This window comes from Palaemon carinicauda, chromosome 37, assembly GCF_036898095.1.
Source record: "Palaemon carinicauda isolate YSFRI2023 chromosome 37, ASM3689809v2, whole genome shotgun sequence".
In the NCBI taxonomy this organism is placed as follows: Eukaryota; Metazoa; Arthropoda; class Malacostraca; order Decapoda; family Palaemonidae; genus Palaemon; species Palaemon carinicauda.
In genome coordinates, this window is record NC_090761.1 from 38,960,780 (window position 1) to 38,980,230 (window position 19,451).

Here is a 19,451-nt window from a genome sequence, read left to right on the forward strand (position 1 = left end):
AGACGACCTAAGATTTTCTCTCTGCCGAGAACTTTCGGAAGGAGAACGATCCCGTTTAGCCTTCTTCTTACGTCGCCGGGCAAACCTCTCCCACTGGGAGGTAGGCCACTCCCTACAATCAATACACATATTAGCACTATCACACCGTTGGCCCCTACACTGAGGGCATAAGGAGTGCGGATCCGTCTCCATGGCCGACATAAAGGTTCCACAAGGGCGGCCGGCAAGACAAGGGCAAGTGCGCATGATGATAATAGAGGCCAACTTCACACACAAACACTGCAAGGAAAAGCAAACAAAAATTATGGCAGTCAAATGAGAGGAGAGCGCTGACAGGTCTGTCGTCTCTCCGAGCCAAAAGTAAAGTGGCCGAATCACCGGTGTGTGTGAGGGTGGAGGGGTAGCAAGCTACCCCCCCCCCCCGCTAACTAGCGGTGGGATAGGAAACCCTCGTTAAAACTTTATGGCTCGTCATCGGCTGCGCCGAAGTAATTACCCCATGTAAATAGCATGGTTTGTATTCAGTTAAGGAACAAATGGAAAAAACAAATTAACACATTCACTCAATCATACATAGACAAAAATTTCAACCAAACATCAACATATATTAGCAACCATATTTCTCATATATACGTATTTATACCTTGTAACATACACAATGCCTACTCTGCTTTGGCATATTATTCATAGCCTGTAACAAACATAGTAACTGCTTTGGCACCTTATACATACCTTACAAACTACAGTGATACCTCGGTACTCGACCATAATCCGTTCGGGATCAGTGTTCGACCTCCGATTTGTTCGAGTACCGAAACCTTTTTTCCGATAAGAAATAATGGTATTTATTTTTATACGTTCCTACGCACTCCAAAATGCCCAAAATATTAATAAAACGTGTACCTAAACAACCATAATTATTTAAATGTGTACGAAATTGGTCGGAAAACTATATAAAACAATTTTAAACCATTTACTGTACATACCTTTGAGCAGCGGTTCGATGGCATACAGGAATGGATGTGGAGAGGATGGAAGGGAGAGGTTACTGCTTGGAAGGAGAGTCCCCTTCCATGATGTGGCTGGGTAGTTCTCCTTCAGGGATTTTTTCTCTCTGCAGTAAAAGGTTGGGCAAATCTCCTTCAGGGGTTTTTTCTCTTCTGTTTCTCTTCTTTGGAGGGGAATCAGGCTGGGATGTAGCAGCTCTCTTTTCTTTTATGAAAAACATGTCAATAGTCAGCTGCTTCTTTCTCTTCTGCACTATTCTTCTAAAGTGAGACATAACATTATCATTAATGTAGGTATTGGCCGGCATTTTCTTCCAAAATAACCCGGTCTCATCGCAATTGAAGACTTGCTGCGGGATCAAATTTTGTTCCTTAATGTATCGGTCGAATTCAACAACGTATTTTTCAGCTACCACCTGATCCGAACTGGCTGCCTCCCCATGCCTAGTCACATGGTGAATTCCAGTTCTGTTCCGGAATTTCTCGAACCAGCCCCTGCTTGCTTTAAAAGTAAATGACGAATCACTTTCACTAGTATTGGCACTTTTCTTCACCAATTCTTCATAAATATGAAGAGCTTTCTCACAAATGAAAGCTTCACTTATACTTTCCCCGGCCAACTGCTTTTCTTTAATAAATATAAGGAGCAACTTTTCCATTTCCTCAATTACTTTTAGCCTTTGCTTACTAATTGCTGTCACTCCCTGTGCAACATTAGCTTTCTTTATCACTTCCTTATTTTCCAAAAAGGTCGTAATGGTCGACTTCGGCATGCCATACTGTAAGGCTAGATCAGACGCTCGTACACCATTCTAAAATTTCGCAATAATTTCCTTCTTCAACTCGATCGTTGTTCTCACAGTTTTCCTCTTATCCTTCCCCTTATCACTAACTTTCTTGGGACACATTATTATCGGCAAAAAAAGACAATAAAACGCACTAAATCACAATAAATTCTCAACACGTGTTGTCGGACTGACGCTCTCTCTTGAAATGATGCTACCCGACCAAGCGAGAGTAGCCGAGATGGCCGCTCATCTCACTCGGCCACGCGTTCGGCTGTTCAAGTTCCGATTTTTTGTTCGAAAACCGCAGCAAAAATTACTCTAAATATTTGGTCGAACTCCGATTTGTTCGAATTTAGAGTCGTTCGACTACCGAGGTATCACTGTAATACCTTTTTTTACATCTGATTTATGCTTGCAACAAGCAAAGTATATCATTTATAGTTTCTAACAAAACTAATTAAAGCTTTAGTACTTTTTAGATTAATTATAGAAAAGAACTACTTTGTCTAATTGTAGAGAGGTAGTAGGGACAAGACCTCTTAACTTCACGACCATGAGTGTAGTGAACAATGTTATGAGAAGGCGCCCTGCACAGCCATGAGCTGTGGTTGCTTGGCAACTGTAGTGTGATGCAATCAAACCCCATTTTCTTTGATTATCTGGTCGAGGATAAAACGAGACTAGGAGTAACCCATATAAATGACTTAGAAGTTTATATCAACATAGGAATACAGTAAACTGTACTAAAAACCCCTATTTTTTCAGTACACTTATTACAATGCACTGGGGAAAAGACTTACTGCAAGTTTAAGCTTACGAATCCTCTCTTTCTCTTCTTCTGCTGCTGCAGCTTCATCCCTCCTAACACGTGCAATATTATCCTTCGTTCTAACATGCCACCTGCAAAAATTAAATTTTTTAGAATAATAATTTTATCTGTAGTAAAAAAATATAGAAATTGTAAGTGACATGAATTCCAAAAGCTCTACAGTGCACTATATGCTGAAATTACTGTGATATTTTTCATTGTAAGTAACAAGACCACTCAAAACACTCTTAATTAGAAAAGCACTCTGAAAGAACAGAACTCTGTGGCGGAGGCTGCAGCTTAGGCCTATTTCTCGAAACCAGCGTGCCTTTGCCATAATCAATTAATAATTTCCAGCTCTTTACACAAAAGTTTAAAATCCCTGCAAGTTAAATTACTTTACGATTAGAACTGTGGCCATATGGTTGATGACTGGAATTTCACCTTTTGCTTGACCTTGACCTTGGACTCAACCTTGACCTTTATGTAGCAGTTTAAAATCCCTCAACATTTCATTACTTTACTGTTAAAATTGTGGCTGTATGGTTGATACCTGGAATTTGACTTTTTGATTAACCTTGATCTTGGACTCAACCTTGACCTTTGACCTTAATATGTATTAATTGGCGTGGATTTTCATACAATCAAATGTGACAATTTTGGAAATAATTTATATCTTTCCTAACGATACAAATCTTTAGCTATTTATAATGGTAATACTTTCGGTGAAGCTGAAACGACAAGCCATTAAAATTTAGCGAGGGTTAACAAGCCATCCAGCTAGTTAGCAAGGATGGGGAGGAGGGTAGCTAGGTACCAGTCTCACTCACACACCTGTGACTGTGCTTCACTGTGCTTGGAGGAAGGACTTTAAAGGGGACAGGGTTGGTGAGTAAGTTTGTATAAATAGCTAAAGGTTTGCATTGTTAGGAAAAGTACAAATTATTTCCAAATTTGTCATTTCTTCCATATCTGGGATACAAACCTACGCTATTTATAGGGGTGATTTACCCATAGGGAGGGTGGATGTCTCTGCAAATCTGGCTTTTTGGCTTTATACGGGGTTTCCTTTTTTATGTAGGTTAGTACAAAAATAAGGAGACCTTAACACCTCGCTAAACCTTGCTACTCAAGGTCTGCGGCCTACACAAGCTGTGTGTTGACTCACTAGCAATGTGACTGTCGAGGTATAAGTTATTACGAGTCCATAGGAAATAGCCTAGTTGATCAAGACTTTCCCAATACCACCTCGCTAGGGTATAGGGAAATAACAGTACTGACCCAATACTAGGTATACAAGGGAGCTATGGTTTACCTGCAGTTGTTGAGGCCAGCTTGTACAGAGAACCTAGAATACTGCTTTCCCCAAGAGAGGGGAAGATGAAGAAAAGAAAAGAGCCAGTCATTCCTTTTCATTCACAGAGACTAAAACTGGGTAACAGTGCCCTCAACCTTCTGCTACTTGTCCAATAAGGAGCTTAAGGTACTATACCAGCTGTTGTGCAGCCACCACAGGACTGATAAAAAAACATATCGAGTCTTCTGCCAGTTAAAGTCGTCTGACGCTTCCACACCCGTATTTGTAAAACCTGCGTCACAGAGCAGTTTCTTTTGAAGGCCAGGGATGTAGCTATGCCCCTAATATCGTGAGCTCTGGGTTGACGTGTTGGAGGAGGATCTGGATTCAGAGCGTGATCGATGACTCTGTAAATCCATGCTGAGATGGTGTTCTTAGTGATCCTCCTTTTGTTTCTCCAGATGCTGATAAAAAGCAAAGGCACTCGGGAGCAAGCTGCCGCTGTTTTCTTGAGGTAGAGCCTCAAACTACTTACTGGGCACAGTAACAGATGATCTGGATTATCAGTTACGGCACGGACACCGTTATCCGAAAGAAATCGAATCTAGGATCCAAAACCCCTGGATTCTGAATCTTGGCAACAAACTCAAGGACGAAGCTGAACGTTACAGCTTCCCATCCCCTTGAATGGGCAATGTCATAAGTGAGACCATGAAGTTCACTGACTCGTTTGGCCGAAACCAAGGCCAGTAGGAACACCGTCTTCCAAGTAAGGTGGCGATCTGTTGCCTGATGTAATGGTTCGTAGGGAGACCTCTTTAGACACCAAACTCGAACCATGTTTCAAGGGGGAGGTCTTACTTCCGACTGAGGACAGATAAGTTTGTAACTCCATATGAGTCAGGAAAGTTCTAGTGATGAAGAGATGTCCATTCCTTTCAGTTTGTAGGCGATGCTCAAGGCTTGGCGATAGCCTTTCACTGCCAAAACTGAGAGGCGCATTTCCGCCTGCAAATACACGAGGAACTCGGCTATTGCTAGGATAGTGGCATCGAATGGAGATGTAACCCTTCCATGACACCAACCACAGAAGACGTAACACTTTGCCTAGTAGACTGCTGCTGAAGATTTTTGCAGATATCCAGACATCCTCTTCGCAACTTGTTGCTGCGAAAATCCTCTTCGAGAGAGGAGATACTGGATAGTCTCCAGGCGTGAAGTCGTCGTGAAGCTATGGTTATGTGGTAGATGTTGACATATGGTTGTCTGAGTAGATTGTATTGTGGAGGAAGTTCCTTGGAGGCTCCATTAAGAGCTGCAGATGGTCCGGAAACCATTCCGCATGATGCTGTAGTGGAGCTATGAGGGTCATTGAAAGGTTGAGTGAAGTTCTGGCCTTGTTGAGTACTCTTCTCATCAGACAGAATGGAGGAAAGGTGTAAACGTTGATGTTGTCCCACCATTGTTGGAATGCATCTTGTCAGAGAGCCTTGGGGAGCCTAAAGTTCAGGGCTGTTACAAACAGATCCATTATTGGAGAACCCCACAAAGTTAGGACTTTGTTGGCTACTAGATAATCGAAAGACCATTCGATGCCCACTACCTGAGTTGCTCTGCTCAGATTGTTGGCGAGCACATTCCTCTTGCCGGGAAAGAAGTGAGCTGATAGCGAGACCGAGTGAACTTCGGCCCATCTCCGTATTTCTACTGCTAGATGGGATAGGGGCTGAGAAAAAGTACCTCCTTGCTTGTTGATGTAAACTACTACAGTGGTTTTGTCACTCATCACCAGCACGGAGTGGCTCACCAAGAACTGATGGAATTGTTGCAGGGCCAGAAAGACAGCCTTCATCTCTAAGAGATCTATGTGAAGGTACTTTATGAATTCTGGACAAAGGCCTGAGGTCGTGCAGTGCAGCACGTGGGGCCCCCACCTTTCTTTTGATGCATCAGAAAACAGCATCAAGTCTGTGGGGAGGACGAGATCTACACCCCAAGAGAGCATTCCGTGTGGCAGAAGTGAGGTGCTTCTCTTAGTCAGGCAGACGAGCTTGTCTGCTTACCTTGCTTGGTGAATGGGTGCACAACCCTGTGCAAGAATTCCTTGCGTAACTAGAGTCTGTGTAAACGACCAAGTAGGATGGACCAGAGTATTTTCCTACAAACTGTCTCCTGCAGCAACCTGGTGGGTAGTGTTAGCGCTATTCCAGGAGGAGGCATTTATTCATAACAGGTAAGACTTCGGGAGATAGGTTGTAACAGCATCTGTGAGGAAAAATTCACCACCTATTATCAGAAAATGGGAAGGGCCCTGAACTACCTGGTCAACCGATACCCAGTAGGATGTTAATAATACATCGGGCTTATGCCTATTGCCCCAATAAAGATTAGCAAGTTCCAACGAGTGGAACAAGGGATCTTGACCTTCCAGCGCAAAACCAATTCTCCTCGGTTTCTCCCAAGGGGTCTAGTGATTGCATAGCGAGTAACATCTCAAGTTGATGTCAAGACGTGAACCCTGCTGTGAAGGGGAGGGGGGGGGGGGGGGGGATTTGCTCCAACTACCGCTAACACAATGGGAGTTGGCTGAGTATGTATGTTAAAATCGGTATTCTAGAGGAACCAGTACTCCTTAGAGAAAGATATTATTACAGTAAATCTCCTTAGTGATCGCTTTCAGGCAAGAGATCGGTTGGTAACAACTGATTGTACACAACTACTTCCGAAAGGTAAGAATGAGACGTATCTTCAATCTATTGTTGGACAGGTAATGTATGCATAAGTCCATCTATGGACCTGTAACATACCAGGGAGGTGGAAGAACATACTGGCATAGCCCAAATTATTAGTAGTATCTGGAACTTGATTGGAGAACGTTGACAAACATTCGTAACCAAGTCCTCTTCCTTCCTATGAACAATGAAAACATTTGAACTTCATCGTCTTCAATCTGCAAAACTGGAATAAGTTTCAAATATTTCCTTTCAGAAAACATACAGTGAAGTTTCCGGTCTCAATATTTTCTAAAACTAAGACCTCCAATCAGAAGTTAAGAAGGAACTGCCTGGGATGAAGGGAAACCACATATCCAGCATGTCTGGCTACGGGAAGGATGAAGAGTAATGCATAACCTAATTTCCCGCAAGGAATATAGCCATTAACACTATCCATTTAGAACTGAGTTCTAGTTGTAAGATGGTCTATAGTCCTCGTCGGCCGAAAGATTGCTTGCCTGCATATGTGTGTGTCCATCTGCAGCCGCGCATGCGTAACCTCTTTGCCTCCGGGTAAACGTTTAAAAACGAGTCGGAGCCCGCTTGCGGGAATAATGTACAGCTTGTGCGACGAATCGCAACATTAATGCCCAAGGAATTTGAGTGTCGACTAGCTGTATTATTTTTAAGAAGTGAGCACATGCACCCATGAAAACAACGTACAGCTAGTGTAGCGATCACACTCCATTGTTTGCATGCCTGCCTGACTTGTGGGCGGGGCTTGCTGATGTTCATAAACATAATGAGAAGCTGACAAACTTTGTCTGGTCGCCTTGTGGTTGGGGCTTCTTAACGTTCGTAAAGGTATTGAAAGCTGACAACATTCGCCTGGATACCTTGTGTACGGAGCTTGGTACCATTCGTAAACGTAAGCACAAGTTAAAAATTTCCCTTGAAACTAAAGGCTTGAAATAATAACCGTGTAAGGTATACAGTATATCACAAGCCCGTTGTGCTAGTGCTCTGAAGAGTTCTCCATTTCATTGGACATCAAAGCCCACGAAAATAACAAAGAAGGATGATATTTCACGAAACTCGGTGTCTAACGAGAACTCGGTGTCTAACGAGAACTCGTTGTGTCCAGTGACACACTGACAAGGGAGTTGCCGCTCAGAAGGGTATTGGAGAAGATCTCTCCTCTCACAAAAGAGAGGATCAATCAACTCCTCCTTCCAATAGTGCACCGCCTCGCTTACAAGTGCGCTGCCGCTCGGATGTGTGTTAGAGAAGATTTCTCCTCTCGCAAAAGAGAGGATCGATCAATTCCTTCCAATGGCGCATCACCTCATGGACGAGGGAGCTGCCGCTCAGAAGGGTGTTGGAGAAGATTTCTCCTCTAGCAAAAGAGAGGATCGATCAATTCCTTCCAATGGCGCATCACCTCATGGACGAGGGAGCTGCCGCTCAGAAGGGTGTTGGAGAAGATTTCTCCTCTCGCAAAAGAGAGGATCGATCAATTCCTTCCAATGGCGCATCACCTCATGGACGAGGGAGCTGCCGCTCAGAAGGGTGTTGGAGAAGATTTCTCCTCTCGCAAAAGAGAGGATCGATCAATTCCTTCCAATGGCGCATCACCTCATGGACGAGGGAGCTGCCGCTCAGAAGGGTGTTGGAGAAGATCTCTCCTATCGCAAAAGAGAGGATCGATCAACTCCTCCTTCCAATGGCGCATCACCTCGCGTAAGAGGGAGCTGCCGCTCCGATGGGCGTTGGATAAGATCTCTCTTCTCACTAAAGAGAGGATCGATAAACTCCTTCCGATGGCGCATCGCCTCACGGAGGAGGAAGCTGCCATTCGGAGGGATATTGTATCGTCCTTCCTCGGAAGGTCGGCCTACGCAACACTTGGAGGTGAACCTATCGGTCGTACAGGTTGTATCTCCTCCCTTCGGGCAAACCTGGCTAGCGGAACATCACCGTGTACAACCTCCGGAATGAAGCCAAAACTCGTTTCCGCGCACTCACGGTCCTGTGACAAGTCACTCCGAGGAGTTCCTGTCAGCGAACGTCAGATGAGTAGCAGAGGTAGAGGCAAAAGGCTTCTTGCTACTTTCCTTACACTGGGAACCTGTGTAAGAAAGGCAGCTCAAAAGGAAAATTATTAAGCATTAGACCAGTGGCCTTTAACCAGATCTGGTTAAAATGGGTTGACGGGAGAGAAAGACTACGTCTTTACTCTACCAACCCGAAATAAAAAGTGACGGAAAGTCGCTAGTGCTGGTATGAGCGGGAGGGTTAACCTACCCCACTCCCCCCTCCGCTAACTAATGGTAGGTAGTTACACCCTGACAAAAAGCTTATAGGCTGGTTTCAGTTTTCGCCGAAATAATACTCCTCAGTAAGGAGTGGAAGGTTTGTAGTTTGCACAGGAACAAATGTAAAAATACTGTAACAAAAAATAAACACTTAATTTTAGGAAACTTATCAGCAAATGGCAGAAAATATTAACACTTGACTTTACGATAAGCTTAAAATTAATCTTCTTTTTGCCCTTTTCTAATTTTTTTTTTTTTTACTTCATGTTACTTATTTTCTAAATTTAATTACACAATGTATTTTCTTCATCACTGCCACTCTTCTTTAGTTATTTTATCCCTTTTATCTTCCTCTTGGCCTGCTAGTAACCCAAGGCCTCTTTTTAAAATAATAATCCAATGAAGCTTGTTTCTGCCTGCTTCTTAAAATGTTCCTGAAATGACTCAGGCAAACGTCATTTATAATTCAAGTGCACGATCTATGACAATTTTTCTGGATGTCTCTTTTCGACAAAAGCCGCCATTTTATAGTAGCAAGCTAGAGCCTCCTTAATCTCTGCCATGGTCATAGGGTCATCCTCCTCCCCCTCGCTGCTAGAGAACTTGTCCTGAACTTTGTTCAGTTACATGGCCTCCAAGTCATCAGTCGTAAGTTCTTCTTGGTGCTCTTCTATAAATTCATTAATGTCAGCAACATTAACTTCCAGACCCATGGACAACCCGATTGTAAAAATCTTGGCAACCTCAGATTGAGTGACAGGTTCAAGATCGTCAACAGTTTCAGAATCGGCTTTGGCTTTAGCTTGGTCTGCATGGAAGCCCTCAAAATCTTTTGCAGAGACGGCATCAGGCCACAGCTGCTTCCACACAGAATTCAAGGTGCGCCTCTAAACCTCCTGCCAAGTTGTATTGGTGATTTTGAGGCACATCACAATATGGAAATGCTCCGTCCAAAATTCACAAAGGGTGAGGTTTGTGCTCTCAGTGATTACGAAACATCTCGTGAAAAGATATTTCGTAAAAAGTTTCTTGAAGTAGGAAATCACTTGCTGGTCCATGGGCTGGAGGAGAGGGGTGGTGTTAGGTGGAAGATAGAGAAACTTGATGAAGGAATACTCTGCTAGGATATCTTTCCCAAGGCCAGGAGGGTGAGCAGGTGCATTGCGAACACCAGCAGGCATTTCAGGGGAGGCACTTCTCTTCTCTTCCGAAGCAAAGGTTTACCCACTCGGTGAACAATGTTCTTGTTACCCAGGCTTTTGCAATAGCCCTCCACTACACCTGAAGCTTCTCCTTCATCACTTTGTGGACCTTGAAGGCTCGAGGAGTCTCAGAGTGATACATCACCAGGTCAGCAAGGGTTTCACCTTACAATCCCAGTGGCGTTTGCACAGAGTGTAAGGGTAAATCTGTCCTTCATAAGCTTATGCCCAGGTAGCTTCTTTTCTTCTTCCGTAATGGAAATCCGACGAGGCATTTTCTTCCAGAAAAGCCCAGTTTCGTTGCAGATGAAGACTTGCTGGAGACTGTAGCCTTCCTGGACAGTCAACTTGTCGAACGTCCTAACAAAGGCTTCGGCTGCTTTCGTGTCTGAGCTTGCAGCCTCCCCATGACCCACCACCGAATGAACGCCAGATTGTCTCTTAAATTTTTCAAACCACCCCTGAGGAGCCTTGAATTCTGGAGGTACCTGCTTCGATATCCCTTCTCCAGCATTGGTTTCAGCCTGGGCATACACGAGATCACCGAAAATGACGCTGGCCTTCTGGCAAATTATTGTTGCGGTGATCGTGTCTCCAGCAATTTCCTTGTCCTTAATCCAAACAAGCAGCAGTCTCTCTATCTTATCTTGGACATCACGCCCTTAGAAGGTGTTTCTGCTTTGAAGGCTTCCTTCTGTTTCAGTATCGTTCCTATTATAGACAGGTTTCAGCCATATTCCTTTGCTATCACACTTAACTGTATGCCAGCCTCGTATTTCTTGATTACAGTATTTCCATCTTCATCTCCATAGCAAGAATCAGCCTCTTCTTTTCCTACACATCAACAACTTTCTTGGGACCCATGGCTAATAAACTAGCGTAATATCACAACACCATACAGTACAACATTCACGAAAGCGAAATCACAAATACAAAGTCAATGTGCATGATACCGCTGCCAAAACAAAATAGCTGAGGAGCACCAATGCGTAGATGTATGATAGGATAGATGCTGACCAATGGGAGAGTAGGATCTTATGGTGGTAACTAGCACCTGAGTAGGGAGATAACCAATGGGAGCACGGGAGGATGGTGGCGAGTTTACGGGCTGGAGGCGTGCGAATTCTAAATTCGGTCTCGGACACGTTCGGGTTCTCATACCGTACCTGCTTTCATTAGACGAAACATTTTTCATGATGCAAGTCGTAAAATTCTTTGTATCTCTTTTCGCAGTGAAATTTTTTTAAGCAGATTTTTTTGTGTCGCGAGGTATTACTGTATATGGTTCTTGACATCTTGTTAAAAATTTTATTAGCAGTGATCCAGATTCACTGATGTCATAATCCTATGTAAAGAACGAAGGTTTATATTCGTGTTGGAGCAAACGGATATTGAAGCCTACAAAAATTTGGGTGTGCCCATACAACTTACCTTTTCTTTGGTAAAATATTCATCTTTAATGAGTCAGTTGTGAAATATTAAAAGTAAATCAGCAAATTTCACAGCACTGACTTGCATCTAGATTATTTTGCATCCTTCTTTTACTCAACCTGGAAGAAAAAAAATTATGTGAATAACAGTGAATCTTTAATAATAAAATTTATCATTTATCATTTCAACACAACATAACACAAGTAGCCATCACGATAACTACATGTAAGCAGTCACTTCATTGTTGGTAGTAAAATGACTACAAGGTAAGATTCACTTAAATAATTATCAACTTAATTTTCTCTGAATAGGTAAAATGACAAATTTGGAAGTAATTTTCATTTTCCTAACGATACAAACCTTGACCTCTTTATAGGGAATATACTTTTGGCAAAACTAAAAACAAGCCATAAGATTTTTAGTGAGGTATAAATACCCACCGCTAATTAGCTACCATGCTCACATACACACCTGTGTTCTATCGCAACTTTTGATTATAGGCAGGCCTTGCAGGGGGATAGGTTATGGCAGGACTAATCTATATAAAGATCAAGGTTTGCATCGTTAGGAAAAATTACAAATTTGAAACAGTGTGTATATTTCCAACCTATAAAGTATGAACTTGAAGCTCTTTAAATAGAAGAATTATTTCCACACTAACTGAAAACCAGCCGTTAGAATTTTGCGAGGTGTAACTACCCGCTACTAGTAGGCGGGAGGGGATAGTGGAGGTAACCCACTACCCCACTCACACCAGCACCAATAAAAACCATCACTTTGCAATTGCAGCAGGATTTCTGGGGGTAGCTGATAGCGGGAACAGTATGTGTAAAGAACTTCAGGTTTGTATAGTTAGGAAAAATACTAATTACTGTATTCTAAATTTATCATTTATTCTGACACTAGATAAAAAAAACCTTACACTTTTTCATAGAAAACTCACCTTACGGTGGGTTTTAGTGCCTAAAACCAACTGGCTGGAGACTGTCCTGGGGTACACCTCTATGCTTCACATGAGCTGTTTAAAGCTAACCTGACACCACGAGAACCTAAAGGATGACAGCCTGGGCAATCGGTGCTAGCGTAGAATTTAGCAATGTAATATGACCAGGTAAGCATAAAGATGGAGCTAAATCCCATACTTAACCTAGGGCACTGCCAGACTCCACCTTTCATAGAGGATGGGGACATAACAAATATATACATATAACTCATGTTACACAAAGAGCATGGTAACCAACTGCAGTCAGAGGAGGTTAACTTGCAGAGTTGATCGGATGTTGAGCCCCAACAGAGGGGAGAATGAAGTAGGAAATGGCCAGTCACTCACACATTCACTCTAGTCTTACTTACTGGTAACATTTGTCCTCAACCAACTGCTACTCATACTACAAGAGAGCTGAGGTGTTAGTTAACCATGTTTTGCCCAGCCACCATAGGACCTAAAGTGAGTGTGTCTGGGTTACTGTAGGTTGTCTTGCAGTTAGTGGGCTGTGAATGTCGTCTGATCTTTCCACACTCCCGCTTGTAACACCTGCTTAACAATGAAAAGGATGTACTGATGTCCCTGACTTCATGGGCATGGGGATGGCAGTTAGTATAAGAGCTATCCTGTTGGATTGCTCTGTCAATTATCTGCCTGATCCAGGAAGAGATAAAGTTCTTTGTTATCTTCCTTTTATTCTTTCCTGTGCTTACGAAAAGCCTGTTGATCTGTCGGCGGGCTCTTTCGGTTCTCTTCAAATATTTTCTCAGCGCCCATCCAGGGCATACTAACTGCTGATCAGGATCATCAGTTACGCAACAGAAACTCTCAATCCAGAAGGTCCGGAAACTAGGGTCCACTATAGCCGGATTTTCAGTCTTGGCTACAAACTCAGTGACAAAATAAAGTGTCACTTACCCCCTTTCCCTTGAATGGGTTATGTCATAGGACAGATCATGAAGCTCACTACCTCTCTTTGCAGCTTCCAGAGCTAGAAGGAATACCGTCTTCAGAGTCAAGTCTTGATCTGAAGCTTGATGAAGAGGTTCATACAGGGCTCCTTTCAATGAATGTAAAACCTTCACTAAGCTCCCAGGAGAAGGTCTGACTTCTGACTGAGGGCATATGCACTCAAAATTTCATATGAGTAAAGACCATTCCGTCAAGAAGGAAATATTAACTTTATTCAGCTTGAAAACTAGGCTCAAGGCCGAGCGATACCCTTTCAATCCCGACACTGAACAAAGTTTTCCCTCCCTGATTACGATGGAATTATTGCTGATATGATACTGGCTGAAAATGATGTGACTCCCAGAATATTTACACAAATATTTTGTAGAATGTGGAATGAAGAGGCAAACCTGATGAATGAGAGTTAGGAGTGTTGGTGAAAATGGCAAAAAAAGACCTGACTGACTGCAAAATTTACAGAGGCGTCACAGTTACGTCAGTTGTCAAAAAAATATATAGCATGCTTATTCTAAAGAGACAAAAGAGAAAGCTTGATAAAAAGCTGAAAGATGAACAAGCAGGATTTAGAAATGGTAAAAGCTGTACTGACCAGATTATCATTTTGAGACATGTAGAGCAATGTGTAGAATATAGAAATCCCCTTTTGATGGCATTTGTGAACTATGGAAAAGCCTTAGACAGTGTACACCGGCCAATTTTATGGAGAGTCCTGCGTTATTATGTGAATTTGATTAAGTCTGTTCATGAGCATGGCAAGTGCAAAATTAATGTTAGGGGAGTCCTATCTAATGAATTTCCTGTGAACAGCAGAGTACTCCAAGGGAATGTGCTGTTACCTATGTTGTTTATCCTCCTCATGGAATTTGTAATGCATAGAACAGTTTGAGATGGTGGAGAAGGATTGAAGTAGATTGGTAATGGGAAATTAGCTGACCTAGAGTATGCTAATGATGCTGTCCTTTTTAGCAGATCACCACATGATTTGCAATGCTTGCTTGCCAGAACGCATGAAATATCACGCAAGGTTGGGCTCAAGATAAATAGAAAAAAGACAGAGATGATGAGAACGGAATATGCCATGGAAAATGAAATTACATATAAAAACTAGACTATATATCAGTTTAGTGAGATCAGTGTTACTCTATGGACACGAGTCAGGGTATGGCAATGAAACACTCTCCAACAGATTTAGTAGATTTGAGAACTAAGCCCTCAGAAGATTATCTGGAATTAAATGGCTTGATGGTTGAAGAGATGGATCGCGATCTCCCTGGGCGAGCCCATGTCCCTACTCGTCCTAGAATGGATGATGTCGGCGTGATGTGGAGTTCTGCCTCTCATCCATCTCTTCTGCTTCTTGGTTATGACTGCCTTTGCTTTCACTGGCGTGAAAGGTAAGTTGGCCATATAAGAATAAGAAGGGGCATGGCCTTCAGCACGCGATCAGGGTGGAGGTGATCTGCGCGCTGTCTATCGTCGACCTCCTTCTTGGGTCTTGACTCACAACTGATGAGCTCAATGAGGGTTCCAGAGGGATTCTAGGGGTTGCCCTGACTGTAACAGTAAGGGGTTGTATTGGTGGAGGAGCCACATTCAGAGCCTTCAGGATGGTGGACTTGAAAGTTGATGCCCATGGAGGAAGCTCTGAACAACTAAGTACATCCTGGAAGTCCCTAGAAGAGTGTCCTTTGGGTGGAACTCCAGAAGGATTGCCAGTCAACGGAGGAGATAACCTCTGAGGCAGAGGAACACGTTCCTTCGGACGTGGAGGAAGGTCCGGGATAATAAGCACATTTGCGAACCTATTAGGAAGCTCCTTGAACCCTTCTGGGAAGGGTATCAATCTTCCACTCGAGGTGGAAGACGCAGAAGGGCGAGACGAAGGTGTTGGATCCGCAATTGCTTGCAATTCCGACACACTTATTCGAGAGTTGATCGTAAAATTTTCCAATTTACTCGTGAAATCGCAAGATTCACGCGCAAAATCGCCAACTTCACGTGCCAATGGATGCGATTTGCGAACAGAAGTGCTTGCAACAGGAGCACTAGGAGCCACAGCGAAAGAGGAAAATCTAACGCCTCCCTGCTGCCCCAGAGGAGCACCTACGTCTGACAAAGTTGGCAGTGGAGGGCTTGGAGTAGGGACTACTCTAGTTGGAGGACGTCTCACAGTGGGACGCATTTCCAAGCGTCATGTTGGCGAGTGCTTCGCGACAACTCCCCATGCAGAGAAAGGCACTGAGGAGTGGTCGTTCTCATCATCAGGTTCGGTCCGAGGTCGTTTGGACTGCGCGTAAGCATACCTCTACCTCTAGACGAGGAACGTCTAGACCTTGATCGCGAACGTACGGTTTGTGATCGGGATGTCCGTGAATAAGAGCATCTAGCTCTCATTCGAGGATGGCGAGAACACCGCGAGTGCCTATCTTGCGAACGAGAATGTCGTTCTTGTTAACGATAACCTCGCAAGCATGAACGCCGCCCTCGTGAACGTGAGCGTCATCCTTGTGAGCGAGAGTACCGTCCTTATAATCTAGATCGTGACGATCTAGAAAGCGAGCGTCTGGACCTATGTCTACACTTTGCTCGTGATCATGAAGAACGTGATCGCGAGACTCGCCCTCCTGAAGAGGAACGCCTTCGAGGAGAGTGTTGAAACCTACGGTCTCGTGAGCGAGAGGCTCTATAACATGAGCGTCTTTAAGGCGAAGAACGCTCGGATCGTGATGACTAACGATCCATACGATCTTCCGATCGTCACGAATGGCGATCAGGCAGGAAGGCCAGGAGGAGGTGGAGATGGCGATGCTCGTCCTCTAGCGCTGCAGGTGGTAGGCGCGCCGATCCCCAAAAGATTGTCACCTGCATCCTGAGGGTTCCTGTGGGAAGAAACAGGGTTGAGGGTTAAGGGACAACGAGGTCCCAGGATGGAGAGAGGGTTCGTCGTCAGTTTCTTTTTAGGAAATATGAAATATCCTTCAGTACCGTGCCTTTATATGCTGATTTGGAAAGCACAAAAATAAACAATGGAGAAGATTATAATTTACTTTGTTTTTATTTACAAATACAATACTAAAATGTGAATATTACAGTTCATGCATTATTATTGGATATAGCTACGTGAAATACCAGTTTGACAATAAACGAGCAATATGCAGTGTGAAATGTTGAATGCTTTCGAACGAACATGATAAAATAACTGTGAAGGTTCTGTAGCATACAGTTCCCCTTAAAGTAAAGTAAGTAATCAAAATCCAGTTTATTTAAAAAATAGCTTTAATTTTTTACAACAGTAAACGGATATACCAAGTACAGCGAGAGCCGGGACAAGCTGCGTGGGGAGAGAGGAAAGTGGCGCGAAGCAAGCCCAATGCAAGGGAGCACGGGCCATTTGAAATCATCACACCGCAAGATTTTTTATTGTGAATATTTGATTTTTCATCTAATACGAATTGCTGTTCGTGTAGCTCCAGCCTGAAGGTCTGGGATCTGGATCTACCTTTCCCTCGCTAGTCATGGGAAGGAGGTACACGTTGTGCTCGGGCCTGTGCTGGCACCGTGATCCTACATATCAGGTCGGATGGAGTCAAGACGTTCACAGAGGAACTCTATGCCTCTAGCAGTATCTGACGAGTATTTGTCACTGCTACTGCTGAGGTTGCTTGGTTCCCTGAAGGAACCTGAGTGGTACTAGTTACCACTTGCAGGACTGATCTCATCAACTTATGGAATCATGGAGTGTCCTTGGTGAAGGAAGAAGCACTCGCCGGGGCACCTTAGGAGACCTTGTGCACTAGAGTCTGTTTCTGAGGAGCTCACATTGGCTGTGGAAGACTGTGTTCCTGTTCATTGTTGTGTCTTCTCGGGGAAGTGAGCTTGCTCTTCACTGAAATTAAGCACACAAGTAGGCTCTCGCGCTCTACTCTGGAAGTACGAACAGGATTTTGTTGATGAGCTACTGCAGTATGCCGCTTCACTGTCAGCGAGTGTGCTACAGGGTATCGTGAGGTAACATTCCCTTCCTAATGACCGTGTGCTGATGAAGTAACGCGCTCATGTGTTGTTGACACCAGGTAGTTGTAGTTGTCTGTGCGAACACTAGGGTTAGCGTAGAGCCTTGTCAGCGAGAGAAGCTTGCCCTCGCACCTCAACAGGTGGATGGGTATGCAACGACACGTATAGCTTTATCGCCAAACTGTGGTCTACTCGGCCACACGCTGGGGTTCGCGGACACTTTGGGTCATGTAAACCCTCGTCAGCAAAAGGAACTCACCTTTACATCTCAACAGGTGAATTGGTACACAACGGCACGTATGACTCTCTCGCTCAACTCGGGCATACTTGCTCATAAGCCGGGGCTATGCGAGACTCACTCATCAATGCTCAAGCGGGAATTGTTCCTGCACTCCTGTGTGTGTTAGCATGACAGAAACACTGGGTTCTTTCCCAAAGGGAAGAGGAGCCCTAAGCCCAGAACCCGCAGGTTCTAGCTTGAAGACGCAGGAAGGTGACTGATGTGTCTGACCGACACAATGGTGAGGGATCAGGACTGCGCACAGCATATGAACCACCTGATCATCTAGCTCCGAAGACCCTCGCTCTGAGGGCTGAAAAGAGGCATGGACAAATCCAGCACTCTTTTCCTCATGCCATGCGGTGGAGACCACTCAGGGGAAGACTTAACCCGCAAACGAGAAAGGTGCTCACCCTTAAGCGGGACAGCTCGATATTTCAGACTAAGCAAAGTCTCTGCAGGCTGAGCATACTGAAGTTGAGGGAAAGCATCATTGTCCGCGAGCTGATGAGCAGGACCGAGGCAAGCTCTGTGTGAGCAGCATTTGGCTTTCCCGACAGAGCACTCTGAGGGGTGCTACCCCGAACCCGCTGTTGTACATGTGACGAGGCTGCATGTGTAAACGGTGACTGAGCGGGCAAGGACTAAGATCCTGGTAAGAACACAATGCCAGTGCATTATCTTCAGAGACTCTAGGAGGATGACCGAGGTAAACCTCTGAGGAAGCCAGCGTACGCTTCCTCTGTGCACCTGACTGGATCAGCTCAGGGAGGCCATCCTTGGAAGGGGGACCAGTGATCCCTAAGGGAGGCCAGAGTTGACAGGTATCGTCAACGGAGAAAGACTCCCCTTTGGCGGAGGGCAGAAGTGCCACTTCCCTAGGGCGAGCTATGACATCCTTTAAGCCTAAGGGTTGTCCAGAGGTCAAACGCCCATCACTTCTACTTGACCATTCTAGTGAGAAAACGAACGAGTAGAGGCCGCATGGAGAGATGGAGACCGTGAAAAAGGAAGCCGAAGTTTCTGTCTATATGGATGACCCCCAAGATTAAGAATCCCTTTTGGACTTCTTGCGCCATCTGCCAAACCTTACCCACTGGGAAGATGGCCACTCCCGACGCTCTACACAAAGTGAATCCTGCCTACAAGAGTGACCTATGCAGGTTAGTCAAATAGCCACTCAAAGGTTTTTAACAGCAAAGAGAGACACGTCTACCCTCAACCAAGCAAAAAGCAAGTGACGACAGAACATTGTGCGCGTGCGTGTGTGAGCGGGGTAGCTGGTAATACCCACTACAGTCCCCTAAATAGCGGTGGGTAGTTATACCTCGCTAAAAGCCTTATGGCTAGTTTCCAGCTTCGCCGAAAATGACAAATTCGAAGATAATTTGTATTTTTCCTAACCATACAAACCTTAGCTATTTACATTGGGTTTACCTTTTAGCGCAGCTGAAATGGCGAGCCATTAGAATTTAACGAGGGTGTATTACCCCCGCGCTAGTTAGTGGGGGGTAGGGGAGTGGTAGCTAGCTACCACTCCCCCCCTCACACACAGATGAATGCTCACTTTCACTTAGAGGTAGGACTTGTCTTGGGGGATAGGGCTGGCGGGCAAATATGTGTAAATAGCTAAGGTTT

The 19,451-nt window shown here is 44.3% G+C and overlaps 1 protein-coding gene across 2 annotated transcripts in view; it reads right to left on the reverse strand.

Annotated features, from left to right (window-relative positions):
* The window catches only part of LOC137629588 (leukocyte receptor cluster member 1), a 45,129-nt gene that overhangs the window by 13,748 nt on the left and 11,930 nt on the right, over positions 1–19,451 (reverse strand). For both annotated transcript variants that reach the window (XM_068361045.1, XM_068361046.1), the window contains exons 2-3: positions 11,563–11,681; positions 2,596–2,695 (exon numbers count right to left, since the gene is read on the reverse strand). In XM_068361045.1, the coding sequence (XP_068217146.1) occupies positions 2,596–2,695; positions 11,563–11,585 (123 nt within the window). In that variant the 5' untranslated portion in view covers positions 11,586–11,681. The remainder of the gene's footprint in view (positions 1–2,595; positions 2,696–11,562; positions 11,682–19,451) is intronic.